The sequence below is a fragment of the Balearica regulorum genome, chromosome 14, assembly GCF_011004875.1.
Source record: "Balearica regulorum gibbericeps isolate bBalReg1 chromosome 14, bBalReg1.pri, whole genome shotgun sequence".
NCBI lineage: Eukaryota > Metazoa > Chordata > Aves > Gruiformes > Gruidae > Balearica > Balearica regulorum.
Genome location: NC_046197.1, coordinates 2,614,389 through 2,633,740, shown reverse-complemented (window position 1 = coordinate 2,633,740; position 19,352 = coordinate 2,614,389). Strand labels below are relative to the sequence as shown.

Genomic DNA, 19,352 nt, shown 5'->3' with positions numbered 1-19,352 from the left:
GTGCTAATGACAGCAAGGGGATAGAAACGCTCAATGTACATGTTTATATACAGTCCGTGCACTGCAGAAGTGTTTCCACTTGTGGTAGACCGGTTGAATTCGTGAACTGGAGAAATGAGGGAAGTATAATACAAAGACTGTGCGCATGCTTAGCAAAACTTCAGGTGTTGATGCCTTTTATCTATCTTTTGCAATGGGGGCAAAAGTGGAGAGGAAAAATCTGGGTGTCTTGGTCAGCAGCGAGGTGATCGTGAACCGACAGCATCTGTGCATCTGACAGCAGCAGTGAGATTATAGATGTGTAGCACAATTTATCTTCAGCAGAAGACAGGAAAATAGAATTAATAATGCCTCTATTTAGAGTAGGGAGCGGTTTAGTTACCATAATAAAAAAAGATGAATGAATGTAGACAGAGGTTATGAAGATGATTAGGACAATAGATAACTTGTCTCATCAGAGAAAATTAAAATTTTTTTCTTTTAGCCTAGCAAAAAGAAGATTGAGAGGCTACATGATTTTAGTGAGCACGCTTGTTCATAAAATCCCATTTGTTGGGGGTAAAAACAAAGAAGTGAAAAGAGCTATTTAGAATGAATGATAGTACAGCTACGCACTAAATCAATATAAGTGGATCTTCAAAGTCTTCCTGATTTTTAAAATGGAAGAATAAATTACAACTTGCTTTAAATATTAAACAAGTTCATGAAATATCCTAAAGTAAGACTCCTGGCCCTTTAAAGCTTTGGACTTTTGACTACTTTTAAAGTAGTGAAACTTCTTAAAATCAAATTTTGAACAGAGTAGTGGAGACAAAAAACCAAAGTGTTTTGCAGAATAGATCCTGCTGTGGTTATAGAAAAGACCTAGTACTGGGAGAACATCTGATGTGAACGTCTCTGATTTCAGCAGCCTTACAGCATTTGTTACGTTGATTTCTACCATTGGAGTTTTGCTGGGTAATAGAAGGGGCAGTATTGGTCTTGTCCAGTCTTACTCTCCCTTGTAAGCCCTTTGTAGGGTTTTACCTTCTTAGGAAGCATTGAAGACTGATTGTATGTTGAAATGGTCAGTGCTCTGGTGCTGGTGGGAGGTGTTTTGGAACTGAACCAGTTTCGTACCCAGGTGCTTGGCGCTGAGACAGGTTGCAAACTCCGGGGTCAGGAATGGAATTTCTTTCTGGTCGGGCTGACCAGGCTGTTCCTGATCTCCTGGAGTACCGATGACCGCAGTTCACTGCATCTATACGTATCTGTACACTAGTGTGAGGATCCGGGGCATTAGCTATGGTCTTACTGTTGTGTTTCTTCCTATGGTACTTTTACATAAAAGACCAAAAATTAAGGCTTCAAATTAAGAAGCTTAAGCCTGTGCATAGGGTTTGAGGTAAGAGAACGGATGAATGGTCTTGTGAATCCTGTGGACTTTGATCATGTTTCATGGTTGCAAATGCAGGAGAGTGAATGTACGGATTCAGTGTGGTGTCTTTCTGCCCTGTGTTTCTGGGCGAAGCTTTCTCCAAAACTGAACAGTGAGAGGCAAATTATGAAAGAGTAAAATGCTTTTTCAACTGTACTTCACACAAGACGTGTGGCTTCTGTTCCTTGGAAATCCTGAAGGAGGCCAGTTGTGGAATAACTTTAACTTAAGCACTGAATTCTTCTTGGAAAACTCAACTTTAAAATTCTATTGTGACCAATTAAGTTAATTTCTTGGAAGGGTGCAAAGAGTTCTCACTTGTTTTCCCACAAGAAAAATGTTTTGGGAGTGTACTGCTTGTATTAGAAGTAATCCTTCAGCCAAGAACTTCGAGAACTTTGAAAAGCCATAACCTAAGTAAAGAAGAAAGCCTGGAGGCAGACTTTGAACTGGAAGGTGCTGAAGGGCACAAGGTGAGGTGTGGGCATGGATTTCTAGCTTGGAAAAAAAGCATCGATGCCTGTGTGTGTCCTAGGTCTTCCCTGCCTCCCCTGTCTTCTCTGCTGCTTTCCTGTTCCGTCGGTGTTTGTATAAAGAAAACCTTCTCTGTCATGGTCATCGTGTACCGTGCTGCTGAGGAGGATTAATAGTGCTGTCTGAAAGTGCTGTCAGAGCCCGTGGGCATGGTGGGAACGAGACTAGAAAATGGTAATTTTCTTTTGATGGACTAAAATCTTACTATTTCTGAAATGGGCTTTGTTCCATTAGATTTAATTGAATTCTTAGTGCTTTATTGACAAGATCATAGTATGGCTACCGTTGCCTCATCTTTTCTATACTCTATTTTATTATCTTTCCCTTGTAATATCTAGTGAAAATCTAAGGTTATATTGGAAAAACAGATTACTCATATATGAGTTCATACCAGCTGTATAATCTGAGTCTCATAGTCTGACTCTTCAGCAGTGTGTTTCTTTTAACTCTTGAAATCCTGCTTTCAAACTTCCTGTATTGCCTTTGGTTCAAATTTGAAAATAAGATTATGCTGGATCCAATTTGAACCGCTGATGCACACACATAGTGCAGTAACTGCATACCTAGGCGAGGATAGAGTTCCCTCTTACCCTTTGAATCTAGCTAAAATAACTACCCTGTGTTGCTTTTCCTTTGTAAAAGAATTCTGAAAGCCAGCTTTCTTTAATTTGCAGAAAAATCTATATATATGCAACAACTTTAAATATAATCTTCCTTTAATTCTGGGAAGCTGGTTATCTTTTGGCACCCTGACAAGCTGTTTGAAACTCACTCAATCTTTTCAAGTCTCTGGTTAAAATAAAAAGGAATAGCATTTTATTTCAGGACTGGCTTGTACGGTTGCAACTTAAGAGATGGGTAGAAGATAATTTTGGTTTTTAATGTTGTTTGCAATTTCTGCGATCCAAATGAAGTGAGTGGCCACCTCTCTAAGTTGTTTTAAGTAGGGAAAAAAATGAAAACAACATTCCTGTCTTTTGGGAGTTGGAAATGTGGGAATTTTACATATAAGTAAATAAAGGAGGAAATATTTGTAGTGAATTTTGGTTCTGGCATATATCCTTAAATGCTGAGATTGTTATTAGATTTCATACTGGTGGTGGTGACACTAATTGCACTATTATTAGCCTCTTCCAGAAGGAATAAAGAAAGGGTCAGGTCAGCCATGTAGCGGTTTTATCATCTCAGGGCTGGTTGCAGTTTTCCAGCATTGGAGATGCATCGTCTTTCACCCATCTGGAAATCTGAGGCTCTTAACACTTGTTAAAATAATGAGTTATGTTCCTCAAAAAGTTGGGTAAGGGATAGCTTTAGATTGATATTTATAGCTGGTCTGTACTTGGACAGAAGCTTTTTTCATATGTCGCAGTACTGAAGTAGCGTATTTTTTTATCTTAAAATGTTGTATGCCACTCTTCTTCGTATTATTTAAGATGATGGAAGGGTGTTACACAGGAGGGAGCATCTGAACAAAATTGAGTATCTTGATGTAGTTGCTTGGACAGGCTGGCAGCTGTGTTTGGGCTGTATTTAGCTATGAAGGTGTAGAGTGCTTGGGTGCTAAAAACTTCTACGGCAAGATACTAATTGTTTAATGATTAAGTGTGTGGATAGTTAACCCCAGGCTCACCAGTTATAGGTATTTTTGAGTAGTTAAAAAAAAAAAAAAAACACAAACAAAAAAACCCACACAATAAAAGTGAAACACTTCCCATAGTGGGGACACGCACCACCGATAGCCTAGCTGTAGGAGTGGGCAAGCCGCTGGCAGGGTGATGCCACTGCATCATCTTGAGATTTTGGTGCAAATCTTACCCAGCCCCATTTGGTGGACTTGATGGGAGTCACTGCCAGCTTTTACTTGTGAAGCACTGTTGGAGGTTCTTTTCTTCTTATCTGAGACTTGCTATTTTTGTTTTGGCATTTGGCCATATGGGCATTTTTTCATACAGGTTTGGGAAGCCTCTCACGCAGCAGTTAGTTATAACACAGTTTGCCTGCTTTCTGGTCATCTCCAGCTGCCTGCAAATCTTTGGCCTTGAGTACCTAGCGTTTCCTAAACTAAATCCTAGCTGTTGAGCAAATGCTTCTGAAATGCAAAGAGATCCAAGAATAATAATGTGGATTCCAAAACTTCCTGCTGTGTAGGAACTGTAGTACTGGAAGCAAAATGCTGCCCCAGAAAGCAGGGGGAGAAATCCAAAATTTACTCGTCTGACTATATGCAGACACTACTCTTATGCTTTCCGAATGCCTTCTGGAGGAATTTCTCTAGCTGTGTAAAGTGGCCTTTGCTTTTCATAGTTAACCAATTGCATTGTTACCATCTGAAACCCAAATTCTTTCCTCCTGCACCAGATGCAGACCCACAGGCTATGAAACATTGAAGCGTTTTACTGAGCGGTGCCTTGCTTTGAATGCAAACCAGGGCATATCCAGCCAGGTCATCGCTCCGAGTTGTTTACAGTCCCATGAGCTGTGGCGTTTCCCTGTATGTTTACAGTACTTTCTGCTGCTTTCTGTTTAACTCCTACACGCACACGAATCAAAGCTTTTGCTTGAGCTTTGAAAGCATTGTAGTTTGTGAAATAACTGCAGTCCTGTGTGTAACAGTGAAGGCATGTTGAATTTGCCTCTCTAGAGGATTCTGACATGTTAAAATACCAGTACAACTGGAAAAAAGGAGCAAAGTGTTATTTCCCAGCCCTTCCTCCCTGCACGAGCCCCTCTACCCAGATACCATGCAGTAACCATACTTAGAGGTAACTATGGGCAATCTTAATTGCTGGCTGTATTTAAGCAAATGTGTTTTCTTGTCAAAACTTGGATTGGCTTGCCCAGTAACCCTTACAGCCCCTTAAGAAAAGCTGAGTGATGTTATAGTCAGCCCGTCTTCTCCCCATGTGCAGGTGACTTGATGAAGAGCGCTTCGGGGGAGTTTGCAGATGACCCCTGCTCCTCTGTGAAACGAGGGAACATGGTCCGAGCGGCACGCGCCCTCCTCTCTGCTGTTACCCGACTGCTGATTTTGGCTGACATGGCAGACGTCTACAAGCTGCTTGTCCAGCTTAAAGTAGTAAGTATAGTTCTTTGCTGTGATGCCCTCTGCCATGCCCGGCACGCCAGGCGAGCTCTGTCAAGTGGCTTTGTTTCGTGCATGTGTGCTGACCCTGGTGTGCGCTCTGTCAGCGGCTCGTTTCGGGAGCAGGGAGACTTTTAGGGATTTTCCTCTGAGCAAAACATGTGCAATGGATGTTTGTCACTTGGTTTTGCACTGATTGTCATAGCTTTTGACATTGTTGCACTTTTTCCATACTAAAAGTTCAGAATACTAAATGAACTATGGTCTGCAACTGCAGGTGATAACCAGCTTTTTTTTTCATCTTAAAGAAATACTTTGGCTTTCTTATAACCAGTGCTCCTCTGTAGCTGCTAGGGATGAGTAGCTTTGGTAGACTAAATAAAATGAATGTGGAATATTTGAGGAAGTCTTTTCTTCCCACAAGCAAGAGGGTGGGTGGGTGGTTTATGCGGAATTTAAAATGAAAGGAGTTTCAATACCAGGCCCGCTTTTGCGGCAGGGCTTTGAGGACTTTCCTCATGCCCTTCAGCCACTGCCGCAGCTCTGCTAGGGCCCTGGGCTCCTTTGTGTTCTTTCAAATGCGTGTCCTTGGCTGTCTCTGGTAGCTGGTGACTATGAAGTAGTAGCTAAGCCTTGAGTACTATTAGCCTTTGAAGTATCTCCAAAAAATAAAAAGGGGCAGCAGAAGATGGCTTTTTCTGTCTGCTATAAAGTACATTCTCAATTATTTGCTGAACTGTGGACTGTATTTCCTGGAAAAATATGTGAATATATATTCTTTTAGGTGGAAGAAGGTATCTTGAAACTAAGAAACGCTGGCACAGAGCAGGATTTGGGTATTCAGTACAAAGCCCTCAAACCAGAAGTGGACAAGCTTAACATAATGGCAGCCAAAAGACAACAGGTATAGTGATGGCAGCTCTTTCTTCTGTATATTACTTCTTCCTTTTCTTTTCCAAAATCAGGCAGCCTTGCTGCTCTTGGACAGTACCCTTTGCTGCTGATTTTTTTTATTTTTACTTTGTTACTGGGTACTTTGTGTTGCACTGTGCCATGTTCAGGCAATTTGAGCTTGCCTGGTAGGCGGAAAGTGTGCTCAGCTGTGGCATACTGCTTCTGATGGAATTTGTTCTCATAGCATTTGTTTGTGTTAATGCTTTAGTACCTTAATGAAATGCTGCTTCGCAAGATTTGCACTTCCCATTTTGAAGCAGTGCGGGTGTGGGTAAGGAAAGAGAATCGAGATGTGACTCGGTGCCTGGTGCACTCACCACTAGACCACACTGCCTTTGTGGTTCACACTCATGGGCTGAATGTCCCCACTTAAAGTCATGGCTGGCACAGAATTAGAACTCTTTCCAAGAAAGCGAGAGGTGATTCTGGCTGGTCTTGCACTGAAATGCCCATTTGAGAAGGGGTTTAAAATCCTGTTTGTTATGTGTGTGTATTCTGTGTTTGGATAGCTTGTGCTTAACCTTAAATTGCGTGTAAAATTTGTTTTGTTCAACAGCGCTGTTGTGACTCACTCTTGTGTAGGTAAGCTTTCAAAAGAGAGCAGAGGTGTGGGCAGTCCCATTTATCAGAAATAGCATAATTCTTGTAGAGCATTTTTTGTTTGTTCTGCTTATATGTACAAACCAGAACTGCTTATGCACCTCTGACACTGCTTGGTTGGGGTGGTTGTTTTGTTTTTTTTTTTTGCACAGATTCATCTTTGAAAATAAACTGGGCACAGTCAAAAATGGATTGCCGGTTGGTTATGTATCTAAAATCTGATTGCAGTAAATGGGAGTAGGGTTGTGATGGCAATGCAATAAATGTTCTAAACTGCTTTGTGATGGATTGTTTCATGCTGTGGGAAGTGGTTGTACTAAATCTGTAAATCTGTAAGCCTGCTTGGAGCGCCCTCCCTGCTTAGTGTGCACCTTACAGAGGTCGTGTGTTACCCATTATTTTGAAGAGTCTGTCAGGTTTTTTTCCCCCCCCCCTTTTCTCAGTAATGCAGTCCTCCTCTTCATTTTCATCACCTCTTTGTTAGATTTAAGAGGTAACTTTAAAATTATGATACTGCTAATAACTGTATTTGTTCTTCTTTTTATAAACTTACTGCCCATGCTGGACTGAGAAGCTTTATCTAATCGTAGTGCTTTTATTCCAAAACAGAGGTGATGGTGCTTTAGAGAATTGCAGCAGTGAGTGTTTGGGAAAAGACGTATGGACTTGCTCGCTAATCCTAAATTAGTGGCAATTACAGTCATTGGATTAATTTTGTCTCATTGGAGATGAACAAGAAGTCAAATGAGATTATATACTTGTTGTTCCAAAATTAAGTACCTGAGTCTCTTGAGGAGAGTAAACTCAATCTTCTAGGTGTGATTGAAGAAAACATTCTGATCATGAGTCTTGGAGTTTAAAGATCTTACTTCTCATGTGCAAGAGAAGATTGCAGGGGAAACCTCTTGTTTGTTTGATAGTTAAAAATAAGCTTGGTTCTTAAGTGATCTAAAAAAGTAGAATATTCTGTTTTGAGGATTTAGGTTTTTTTGCAATTTTTTTAGATGCAACGCAAACTGGAAGGAGTGGGGAGAAAAAATGTGTGCTTGCAACTTCTGCGTCCTCCTGATTTACAGGTGTTACCAGCTTTCAAAATGCTGGTCCTCTGCTGTGGAGAGGACCAAAATCCAACCTCAGATTTTGAATTGTGGAGTTGTGAATTGCCCTACAGTACTACTTTTGTTGTCTTTATGAAGCTGTTGTGTTTTCGAAATTAGTTGAGCCCTTAAGAATAGGGATACTCAGTCAGAAGACAGTTAGATTTGAGCATACTAGGCAAAGAACCCACCTGTCTTTTGAAGATGTATGAATGTTAAATGTGGGGAATGTTCTCAAATGCTTTTTTTCTTTAATTTTCCTAATAGGAATTGAAAGATGTGGGTCACCGTGATCAAATGGCAGCAGCCAGAGGAATTCTGCAGAAGAACGTTCCCATTCTGTATACGGCATCCCAGGCCTGTCTGCAGCACCCTGATGTAGCTGCTTACAAAGCTAACAGGGACTTGATCTACAAGCAGCTTCAGCAGGCAGTCACAGGCATCTCAAACGCTGCTCAAGCAACTGCATCAGATGATGCTGCCCAGCAGCAGGGTGGAGGTGGAGAGCTGGCTTATGCTCTGAACAACTTTGATGTAAGTTTTGAACCCTTTATGGAGAAAAAGTAGTAACTCCAACTCTTGTGTTCGTTCACCTGATTTACTAGCAACAGCTTGCTTTTATTTATATTGCCTGAAAGATGATTTTCTACCCAAATACAGCAAGTCCCAGTAAAGTAGGCTTTTATTTTTAAGAAAGTCTTTTTCCAAACTAGGATTGATGGAATATAGAAAGTTATATATGTGGTTCTTGGTGATTGAAGGCTGTCAAGTTAAACTAGCTCTGAAATGGCAGTTAGCCTACTGCTACGTTAGATGTAAGCCCTTGGTTTATTTGAAATTGATTATTTCATAATATATTTATGTAATATATTCTTGTAGGTGACAGAAAGACTTATTAAAAGTGAATAATGTATTTGGAATTGCCCAAACTACCTATTGAGAGGAACATGAAGTGGGAAGTTTAATATGATCTTTGGTTGGGAATGAAGTCGTTTCACACTGATGTGTTGTACTGATCTGTCATATTCTTTATCTTGCATTCAGTAAGTTACTGAGGATAGCCATGCATTTTTACTGAGAACACTTTCCTTTTGAAGGCAATATTCGCTGTCTACCACTGATTCAGCCTCTGAATTTTAAACGCCTTGGCACTAACTCACCTCTAAAACTTTATTTAATATTGCTATCGCTCAAAAGGTGTTTAGTACTTTTGGTTTTGCCAGATTTTGCTCACCTTCACCTTTTTGCTCTTACCACTTTTGTTCCTCCCCTATGTTACTTCCTCTGGCCGTGTTTCTTTTACGAGGATAAAGTACTGTTTGAGTTCTCCCTGTGCCTGATGTGAAGCCTTTCTATGTGATCTCTTGGGTAATGAGAGGATGTCGTGGTTATCTTGATCAGTGTGACTATGATTTCAGTTTTAAGTCTGCTTTGCTTAAATTCCATCAGTTACATGTTCAGTTATGTAAGTCTTAAGAGCGTGCCTCAGTTTGGCAGCCAAGGGATCAGAGGTTTGAGCAAGTGTCCGTGGGAGGGGAAGGCAGGTCCTGTGACAGCACACAGTGTTGAGGACTGACTCAGGTACGTAGAATTGAAGAAGCAATTCAGTTCAGGTTCGTGGTTTGGCTGATCCAGCTCAAACTATTTAATGTGATTTCTGATATATGGCCATATTTTACTGTATGAACTCTCTTAATACATGGCCAGAGACTTTTTTTGAGTGTTGCAGTTCACTTGGAGCTTTTAGTTCCGCTTTGTGAGGCTCTCTAATTGCAGCAGGGCTTGTCCAGCAGGCCAGCTTCAACGCGCGTTGTGTGCGATAGCTTTCTCGTCTCATTCCTGCCAAAGGAGAATGACAAAACAAATGTGTTCAGGTTCTTGGCAGATGTTATCCCTGCACTTCATTTCCTGCTAACGTTTGAGTATTATTGCGCTCTTGTAATAGAGGCTTTGCACACACATGTCTCCAAATACTCCAGTGCTTTTACTGTGATGGTAAAATATTAAATGGCTACCAGAAGATAACAAGATAATCATTATCTCTGTTTTTGATGGTGCAGTTCTGGAGTTGTAGCATATTACCGTTGTGTTATCTGCACCGCTAAAAGTTTCAGGAAAAATGCGGAGCATGTTGGAGAACACGTGCTGTGTTCTAATCCTGCTGTGAAGGCTGTGTCGTTACACCGTAGGGAGACAAAATGTGCTGGCTGGCAGGAGAAGCAGTGGTTGTGATGTTGCTGTTGAAGTTATCTGGCATACAAACGGATTGTGAAAACTCCCATTTCAAAAAAACCTTTGGGGCTTCTTTTTATTTATAAAGAGTGAGCAACATCCTCCCCTCCTGCACCCATAGTGTGAAGAAATCCCACCGAAACCCTAAATAAACCACCAAATCTTGAAATGGCTGAAGAATTTTTCCTTAATGAATTGCAAACCTGTTTAAGTAAGCCACCTGAAAGTACTCACAAGGTGATAAATAGAACACTGCTACTTCTGGTGAACTTCTGTGGGTGGTGGGATTGGCCCCTTGAAAAGCAGATAGATCAGTACTGCTGTTTCAGCCTTACCTCCCTCAGTATGAGCTGTGCTTTATGAAGACTTTGTCAAGATAAACCTGTGATAGTTTTCTGCCATGAAGAAATTAATTTCTGTGCTGTTTGAAACATTCATGTTGATGTTTCACTTTGAGAATACTGTTGTATTTACCTGTGTACTGGTGAAGAAAAGAAAGACTGGATAAACTAGGACAATAGAGGACTATATATAGGGCTAATTTTGGGCATTTGTTTTCCTTGGATTTTTTTGTTCATGATAGGATAATTATATCTGACAAGTTAACTAGTGAAGGCATGTCTGGATTGACGTGTAGTTAAGAAGAGTTCTGTACTTTGAACCTTATTTGTGGTGGCACGTTTGATTTTTGCCATTCATATAACAAGGCTTCCTGTGGCCAAGTTTTGTTTAGCTGTCACAGCAGCACAAGGAATGACTAGCAACGTAATCTGCTGGGGAACCTTTTAGTAATTTTACAAAACTACTCATGAAAATCTTCCTTGGTGCCAAAATAGTGTGGTGTTTGCCTTTTTCTGCTGATCAGGGGTTTCCTGTAAACAGTGGTTGTCTTTAACTTAACAGCAACTTACTGCTTGATCTGATTACTAATTTCTAAACCCTTTATTTTACTAGAAACAAATTATTGTGGATCCATCGACCTTCAGTGAAGAACGTTTCAGGCCTTCCCTGGAAGAGCGCCTGGAGAGCATCATTAGCGGAGCAGCCCTGATGGCTGATTCATCCTGCACACGTGATGACCGACGGGAACGTATAGTTGCCGAGTGTAATGCAGTGCGACAGGCCTTGCAGGATCTACTTTCAGAGTACATGGGGAATGTGAGTATCTTCTGTTCTGTTTGTTTAGTTTGTGTGGTTTTTAACTCCATGTGATTATCTAAAATGTGGAATCGAAGCTGTGTGTCTCGATGCTCGTTTGTTCTGTTCCCAAACAGAATTTGAACAGTAACCAGTAGTCCTGAAAGGTTTTTTGGGAGGCAGGATCAAACATACTTAGATCATCAATGATGCTTATCTTAAAATTGATCTCTAGTCTTCCAAGCAATTATTATCATCATAAAGTGTTAACCCTTCGGCACTATTTTTATTTTATGACTGTTAATATTGGCTTGTACACTAATTCTATTGAATTTCTTTGTGTTTCCACCTCGGTTTACTTAAGGTAGCTTGGCTTATGGAAAAAGTAGTACTACTTCTGTGAAGCTTGGAAAGTTTAACTGTGTCATCTTTTTAGCTGAGGGCATAGATTCTCAGAATCAAGTTAATTACTGCTGCTACTCAGTTTGAGGTGATGTACAAAGTTAAATATTTAGTAAGAAATCCTGAGAACAGTTTGGTATAAATACTGGACTCTGAGCGGATTTTTCCAGTGTTTAGGCATTTAAAGTGCACACAGTATTTGAAGCCAGGGAGTGTTTCTGTGGTTGGAGTAAGTGTTAAGTCATGCAGATGAGCTTCTGTGTTTGAGGGCATCATGATACAATATTGGACTTCCTGCCCCTCCATTGCCTGTTCTTATCCTGTTAGGTTTTAATCTGAACAGCTTTTGCTGTGTTGAGAGATGAGATTGGGATATCATAAGATTTAAACTACCACTAGAGTTTAAACTTAAATACTGTTAAGGTTGACTTCAGAAAAAAAGTTGCAGAAATGGCAACAACTTAAGCAAACTACGTGGCTTGTAGCACTGTCGCAAGTAAAACTGGCTGAAGAAATCCTAATGGGATGAGGCAAAGTCTTATTTATCCTTTTGAGCATGTTTGAGGTGAAACTTAGTTTAGAGATACCTTTTTGTTTTTTTAGACAGCAAAATTTATTTAGGAACATTGCTGTGTTATGTACCTTGCCTTCAAATCTTTTGGTGAGAACTACTTCAGCGTAGGGTAAAACTGGTCCAAAGGCTGCCATGTACAGACTAGGGTGCTGTAATTTGGAGAACAGATGCAGTGCATGGTAGAGAGAAAGTAAAACAAGGATTTCTGTTTACCAAAGACAAGGACAAAATAATTGAACAAAACTGAAAGCCAAGTCTTATATAGCCTGCGGGCTGAGCTAGGTACTTCATGTAGTCTGTCTTAATTGCTTGTGAAAGTAGCTTGCGCTCAGCATTGACATTATATAGAACTTAAGTCTGCAGCTGGGAAGCAAGCCGCCGAGTTGTGCCATTTAAAATTCCTTTCAGAGCAGGGTGTTTTATTAGTATATGATGCATCTGTAACAATCCCTCAGACAAATGTGCTGCTGGATGGGTTGAAGCCCTGTCGACATGATTCAGAATAAAACATCCACCAAATGCTAATTAAAAGCGTGGAAGAGGTAAATGCTCGGTATTGCACATAAGAGTTGGTGGCATTTCCCTCACTGAAAGTTGGTCAATACCTATGTAAAATTGCAGAGCTTTGACTTCCTTTTGCAGAAATGCCTATCCTCCTCCTCGGCTGTGTACTGTTGTCTCTGATATGCAAGTTAAAGTAATCATGCTGAGATGGAAAGAATGTATTCCCTGTGTTATCTCTTTTAACACATTGTGAAATTTGTGGAGCGTACTGAATTTTTTAAAGTCACTGCTATGTTATGATTGTAGACAGCATAGTTGGGGAAATGAGATTAGAAATTCAGTGAAATGGAGTGGAAAAAGCAATTGATAAATTATGGTGAAAATGTGGGATGGTGTGTAAAAATCCATACTGAGGGTAGAAAAAAAAAAAACAAACCTCAATGATTAAGCTGAGGAATGAATAATAGTTGGGAATCTAACCAGTGAAAAAGGCTTGATACCTCTACAGGAAGAGTAGAGATGTGCTGACTTACAGTAGTGGTAGAGAAAATGTCATATCATGTATATGTATGATATACCCACAGCTACAGTACCCAGCCATCTCCTGTTGTGCTTTTCTCCAGTCTCCCTTTGAAGGAGGAAATGAATCAGGCATTAAATCTGTTAATTGCACAGCACTTGCAGTGCATCATAAATCTTATCAGAGTGCTAGAATAGAGGTATTTATTGGCCAAGTGTGAAAATTCAGAGAGAAGATGGCATGAGGAATGCACGGGAAAGGCTGAAGCAGGGGAATGTCTTGAGGCTGATTCCCTTTTGATTTTAAATGCCTTCTGTTTTAGTGACTTGCTCTAGCTTTCGGGGTTTCTTTCAGATCTCTGGCAATAAAAAGGCTGTTTCCTAGATAGTTTATAACTCAAAGTTTAGTGTTTTGGACCCATAGTTTAATTGTCTCTGTGTTTCTGTCTCCAAGGATTTTTAAGTCTGCAAGCGTTGCAGGCTACGTTATGATGTGCGGCAGAAGTTTCTATCTGAATAAGAACTTTCAGTTAGAAACTGAATTGTAGGATCTCTTGACCCCTGCTTCATCTGCTGGCATGGTGATAATGCCTGTGATTGTGCCCCTAAAAGGAGGGCAAGGTTTGCTTGTTCAGTAGTTTGTTACAAAAGTTTGTACCCTCTTTTCTTAGCTTGGTGTGCGATTTATTTCATTTTCCATGTGGCGCACCTCTTCTGCCACTTTCAAGAGTAGCCCAACTTGGTCATGCTAAATTTTGTACATCAAGGCCAATATTCCGTCTCAACAGTGGTCAGTAGTGGATGCCTACAAGAAAGGACAGTAACAAGGGAGCTGTGTAGTTTTACTTGCCCAAAGTATTCCCCAAGTGCTAGCAGTCTGCAGCTCAGATACTTCCAGAGCTAGCACTGCTGACTGCATTTAATGGCTCTTGATGGACTTTTCTGCAGTGAATCTTGTCTAGTTTCTTTCTGAACTCTAATAAAATTACAGCATCCCTAATCTCCTTTAGCAAGGAGTTCTCCTGCTTAAATAGGTGATGCGTGAAGAAGCATCTCCTTTTGTTTTGAAGCAGAACGACCTTCTGTCTATTCTGTTGGATGTTTCCTCCATCCCGTCTTCAACAGACCCTGAGCAGTTAGTTACTCCTTGCTCCTCCTTTCCTATACCACTTGTTTCACAGCCATATCATGTAGGAGACTTCTGTCTTGTCTTCCCCAGAACAAAGTGGCCTGGTTCTGTTAGGTGCTGGTCATAAGAGATATTTAACATCACCTCTCAGCTTTGGCTATGCCCTCGTTATCGAACAGCATGGTGGATTAGCGTGGGATTTGTAGAACGAGTTAGGACTTGATGCCCGCACTTAGCTGTGTTTCAAAGAAGTTTGCATCCGCTGGTTGTAGTCTAGCCCTGTGGACTGGGTGCTAGTTAGCATTTAGTGTGGTGGTGGCTGTCTCCCTATTTAGGTTCCCTGAAAGGGGATCTAGCTTTTGTCACAGATCCTTCTTGGGCACAAGAACCACAGTATGCAAAGCAGCAGTGATCAGGAGATGGGTTTCAAAACTGCGCTTCTGATCTGAGCCAAAATGCTGGTGTAGACACGTTCCTCAGTCTCCCTCCGTGCCTTGTGTGGGTCTCCAGATTCCTTTTGAGATTTGGGGACCAGAACTGCATCTGCCACTTAGGATTCAGGCATGCTGTGGACTTACACAGAGTCATGGTATTTTCTGGTTCAGTTCTGTAGTCCTGTACTAATAACACCGAACACTTGATTGGCTTCTGGATGGCTGCTGAGCACTGAGGTGGTATCTTGATGAAACTGCTACCATCCAGATTTAGCTTCTGAGTCATAGTGGTAGGAGGCTGTTTCTGTGGATGTTAAGTTAGAAGGTCTTTCCCTTGTGTATCACTTATGTCCACTGAACTTCATCTGCCACTTTATTACCCAGCCTCTTGGTTTATAAGCCACATTCCTTAAAATGCCAGCTGTTCATCCCTTAATTGTAGCAGCCAATTCTTTTAGCTTTTTTCCCCTCATCTTGCACTTCGCCTAGGGAGAGCTGGTTTCCATTATGGCTTTTGCTCACTTCTCACAATTCCAACAGAAAATAGTTTTCCTTTTTAAACTTGTATTGCAGATCCCTCCTGGATTGAAATGGCAAACAAGAATGTCTATATGTGTGTGGGTTTTCTATTACTTGGAGCAAGCTTTATTCTTACTGCTAGTGCTGAATGGCAGAGCAAGAATGGGAAGGCCTAACAGAACTCATTATTGGTTCTGACTAGCATTGTAAAAGCAGAGTAGAACAAGGTCTTGGATCTGGGATCAACTGCCTGGAATGCAATAATCGACCACATCAGTCATAGCTAAGTTTGTAATAGAACTTGTTCATGGCAAGATTCAGATCTTTGTGTGATGCTGTACTCAGGCATTCATGGTGTGTATTTTATTAAATGAAAAAATTTCAAAGCATGTTTGAGTTTAGTTGGATATTGATACCAGCCTTTGGCAGAGGAAGAGGACAAAATTTGAATGATATTCAAGATTAATAGTACACCAGTGAAGAAGTTAGTAAGAAAGCTGAGGTCAGCAATATAACAAAATACAACAGAAACCATCTTTTGTGTCTAACTCCATAATCTTGTGTAGGTAGATGTTGACTGGCTGCAGTTTGCTCCACATAAAAAGTATGAAGCAGAATATTTTTTTTAACACTACTACCAATTTATGCCAGTGTTGCCTTTCCACTGGCAGCTGGTGTGATACTTCCCTTGGTGTAGAAAGCAGGTACAATTCTTGTCAATGTCTCCAACTCTGCCTCAAATTTATACATGTAGTTTTCATTGCCATTACATTAGCTTAAACTGCTACTTAAACTGAATGTATAAAAAAGAACAATGTCCTGATGGAGCTGAAATATTTCTGCATTTCTGAGAAGGCTGGTATGTAGAGCGGAGAGGTAAGAAAATGTGTCTACAGACACAAAAAGCCACAAACTTAATTTGTGACAGGGTGTGTGCTCTGTGCTGTAACTCTCCATGGGTGGTGTTAGCGCAGAACTTGGGCAGCTTGCCTCGGTTTTAGCTGCTGTGGTAAATATAGGAGATTGTGGGTTTTGAGGTTGGGGTTTTGAAGTTGGGGTTTAACAGGTTAGAAAGTGCAGGACATCCGCTGGAAACTTCATCAGAAGTTTTCAGCCTACTCTCAGTTTGACTATGTTGAATCAGTTATCTGATTGACATGTAAGACTGGAAATAAAAACTTCCTTAAGCTTTTGACAGTTCATTTTTATTGCTTGCTGCCAGTGCCTTGAGGCATGGGGACAGTTTGACTTCTTTCCATAAGCACTGGTTTAGAGCCATTCAGCAGCGGCAAGCAGAAGTGTCCAGTTCGGTTTAGTATGCACAGAAATGTGCAGAGACTTCTCGCTTTAAGCCTGTTCTGTACCCCAACAATTTCTAATGCGTATAGCTACCCGTTCATACACACACCAGTAACTCGGACATGTACTGGCATAAACTTTGTCAGAAATTCTAGTTTGGCTAGCGTGGAATGTGAACCCAGAGCCCCATTGTGTACAACATGCTCTTGTACAATAAAATCCCTTGTTACTACATTTGGAAACGATAAATCATGTTACATAAAGTGGCTTGACAGGTCCTATTTCAATGGGAATTTTAATGCTTTCATATTAACATTCTGACTGTGTCCTTGACTGTCTGGATTGCATTAGAGGTGCTTGGCAGCAAATGGAGAAAAACCATTTGGGGCCGGTTTCAGAGCAGGCATTCCAGGCACAGATTATTTCAACTGACTTTTTTTTTTTTTCTTTCTTCTTTTCTCTTGTTTCCATCTTCTATTTGACTTCAAGTGGTTGAGTACCATAGCTGGGTGTGTTTGGGGCTGGAGGTTGTATTTCTTTTAATGTAAATCAGATTAAAATCTAGCAATTGTATAGCACAGCTTGAAGGTAAGTGGAGTGACGGAACCCCAGGTACCTAGTAGGAACTCTTGCGTGCTGGGCAGCTTGACTTGGCTCTCAGAGTATCTGAAGTAGGTCTCAGCACTTCTAGTTTTAGCCTTGGTGGTCTCATAACTTGCTAAATGCTTGTTTTGCACCCTGTTTCCCTGTTTAGTGTGCTTACAGAAATGTACCTCTCTGAACAAGTACTGTTTTCTTAATTGCACTATTTTGCTTTTCTTTCCAAAGTGTCCTTGAGATTTCTGATGCTTGAAAATGAATGGGCAAGAAAGCGTCTAGCTTATCTATTCAGTATCTTTTGGCAGAAATAATTTTGTCTTCAGAACTACCAGCGAAGAGTATTTCTACTCCTGACACACTTGTGATTTACAGAATGGAGATGTATTTTCATTATGAATTTGCCCATTAATAATGTTGATCCACAATTTTGTACTCCCATCAAAGATCCAAGCTTGGAAAGGAATGCGTGTGAATTTTTCGCATGACTAAAACTTACTCATAGCAAGTGTCTATGTATTTGAAAGGGCTCTTGCATAGCCCTCTTAATGAAAGCAACTGTTTCTGTGGAAAGAGATGTGAATTAATATGGCAGACTGATCCATATTTATGATAAAGATGTTGATAAAAATTCTGCCTTGAGATAATCTACACTTTCTTTTTTAATATTGTTTCTGTCAGTTTAAGATGCTTGAATGCTAACGTGATGGACGTGGTTTGAAAGCCTGGATAGATTTTCCTGTCATGGACTTTGCTGTTCAGTAGAGAGAGCTATGCTGTTATGCTGGGCACTAATTTCCATAGACATTATCAGTTTGACAAAGATGCTGCTTTTAAAAACAAAATATTTCTGAAGCGATAACAGTTTTTAAGTTTAATGCTTACAGGCTGACATAGACTAAATAATTCAGCATCCTTGGCGTGAAGCCCCATGAAGATGATGAGAATTTCACACTGCATCAGTTGGGTGTTTTGGCCCAAAAACAAGTTTCCAGGTGCCTGGGACTTACATGGGGTACATTTTTAGAAGGCATTCTGGGAACTTCTAAGGTAGTAATACAAGGGCCTGTGGAAATAAGTGGAAGCCAGCTCATGCAAAGCGTTGTCAGCCTTGTGAGCTTTGGGTTTTAAAGCTCTTCAGAGCTCCCCTTCATCCCAGCAGTAACTCTGAGCTTGTCCCACCACACACACGGCACTGCTGGTTTAGAGATCCCACGCAGCCTCTGTGATGAGGGTGCTCAGCCTCAGAGGGGAAAGAGGGCAGCACGTCTGGGCTTCAGTTCTTTGTCATGGCTGGTAGTGAACAGCAGCGCAGCCAGCCAATTTGTTTGAGCAAGTGGCACAACTTTGAAAGTCCTGAATACTTTTTCAGGCCCAAGGCAGCCTTTGTGCTATGTAGCGAGAATGTATTTCTTAAAGCAGCATATGGCTGGCTTAATGCCTACTTAGAGAAACCCAGCAAAGCCCAACTCACACCTGAAGTCTAGTTCCAGCATGAGCTTGGCAGTCTATTGAAATCTTAAATCATTGCTCTTCTTCATCCGCTACCGTCAGCCTTCGCTGCTTGTTTGGCACAAAATTGCTAGTAATAACTCTTCAGTTGAATAAACTTGACAGTAGCTGGGACTTGGTCTAAATGGTCTTGTGCAGCAGGACTCAACCTTGCGGTCTTTCCATGCTTTTCAGCATTTTTGATGTAGACTCTTCATATATGTAAAAGAAGGAAGGTTGCTGCCCTCACTGCCAATCCTTACGCCATTCACGCGTGCAGCAGAAGTGAAGGCTAATGCTATCTCTAAACCTGAGAATTGAGCCCTGTGTGGCAATGAAGGCTTCCATCCGACCTGATCCCTCCCTTCCTCCCCCACCCCTTTAGGCTGGTATTGATGCAACATCTCTTTTTCCTTTCTTGTTAGACATATGTCTATCTCCAATGTTACCACATATCTAATATCGTCTAATATTACACTATAAATCCAAACCTTTCTTAATCTAATGTTGTTCAAATAACATTTAACTGGAAAAACAAGCTGCGCACGCTTGTTTGATATGGTAGTTGGCATTTAGCAGCGTTTTACTTTTGAGCTGTAACCCATTTTACATAAATATGCTGTAGTGCTATGCATGGATTCTGCTTTAAAATTGTGTTTTGTGACTTAATTCATTTGAATCCTACAGTTTTTGTAAGAAAATATTTGAACTCTGTCTGCCTATGTAAGATTATATATTTAGTCACCCCTAATCAAACTCCCATTTGGTGATACTTGAGTATTCAAAGCCAAAATTGAGGAGTATAGACAGATCAGAGCATGTAAGTTTGCA

General features: G+C 40.7%; 1 protein-coding gene across 2 annotated transcripts in view; it reads left to right on the top strand.

Moving 5' to 3' along the window:
* CTNNA1 (catenin alpha 1) overlaps positions 1 to 19,352 on the top strand; it is a 119,192-nt gene that overhangs the window by 21,973 nt on the left and 77,867 nt on the right. For both annotated transcript variants that reach the window (XM_075766725.1, XM_075766723.1), the window contains exons 4-7: positions 4,861 to 5,027; positions 5,818 to 5,937; positions 7,952 to 8,218; positions 10,871 to 11,074. In XM_075766725.1, coding sequence (XP_075622840.1) covers positions 4,861 to 5,027; positions 5,818 to 5,937; positions 7,952 to 8,218; positions 10,871 to 11,074 — 758 coding nt within the window. The remainder of the gene's footprint in view (positions 1 to 4,860; positions 5,028 to 5,817; positions 5,938 to 7,951; positions 8,219 to 10,870; positions 11,075 to 19,352) is intronic.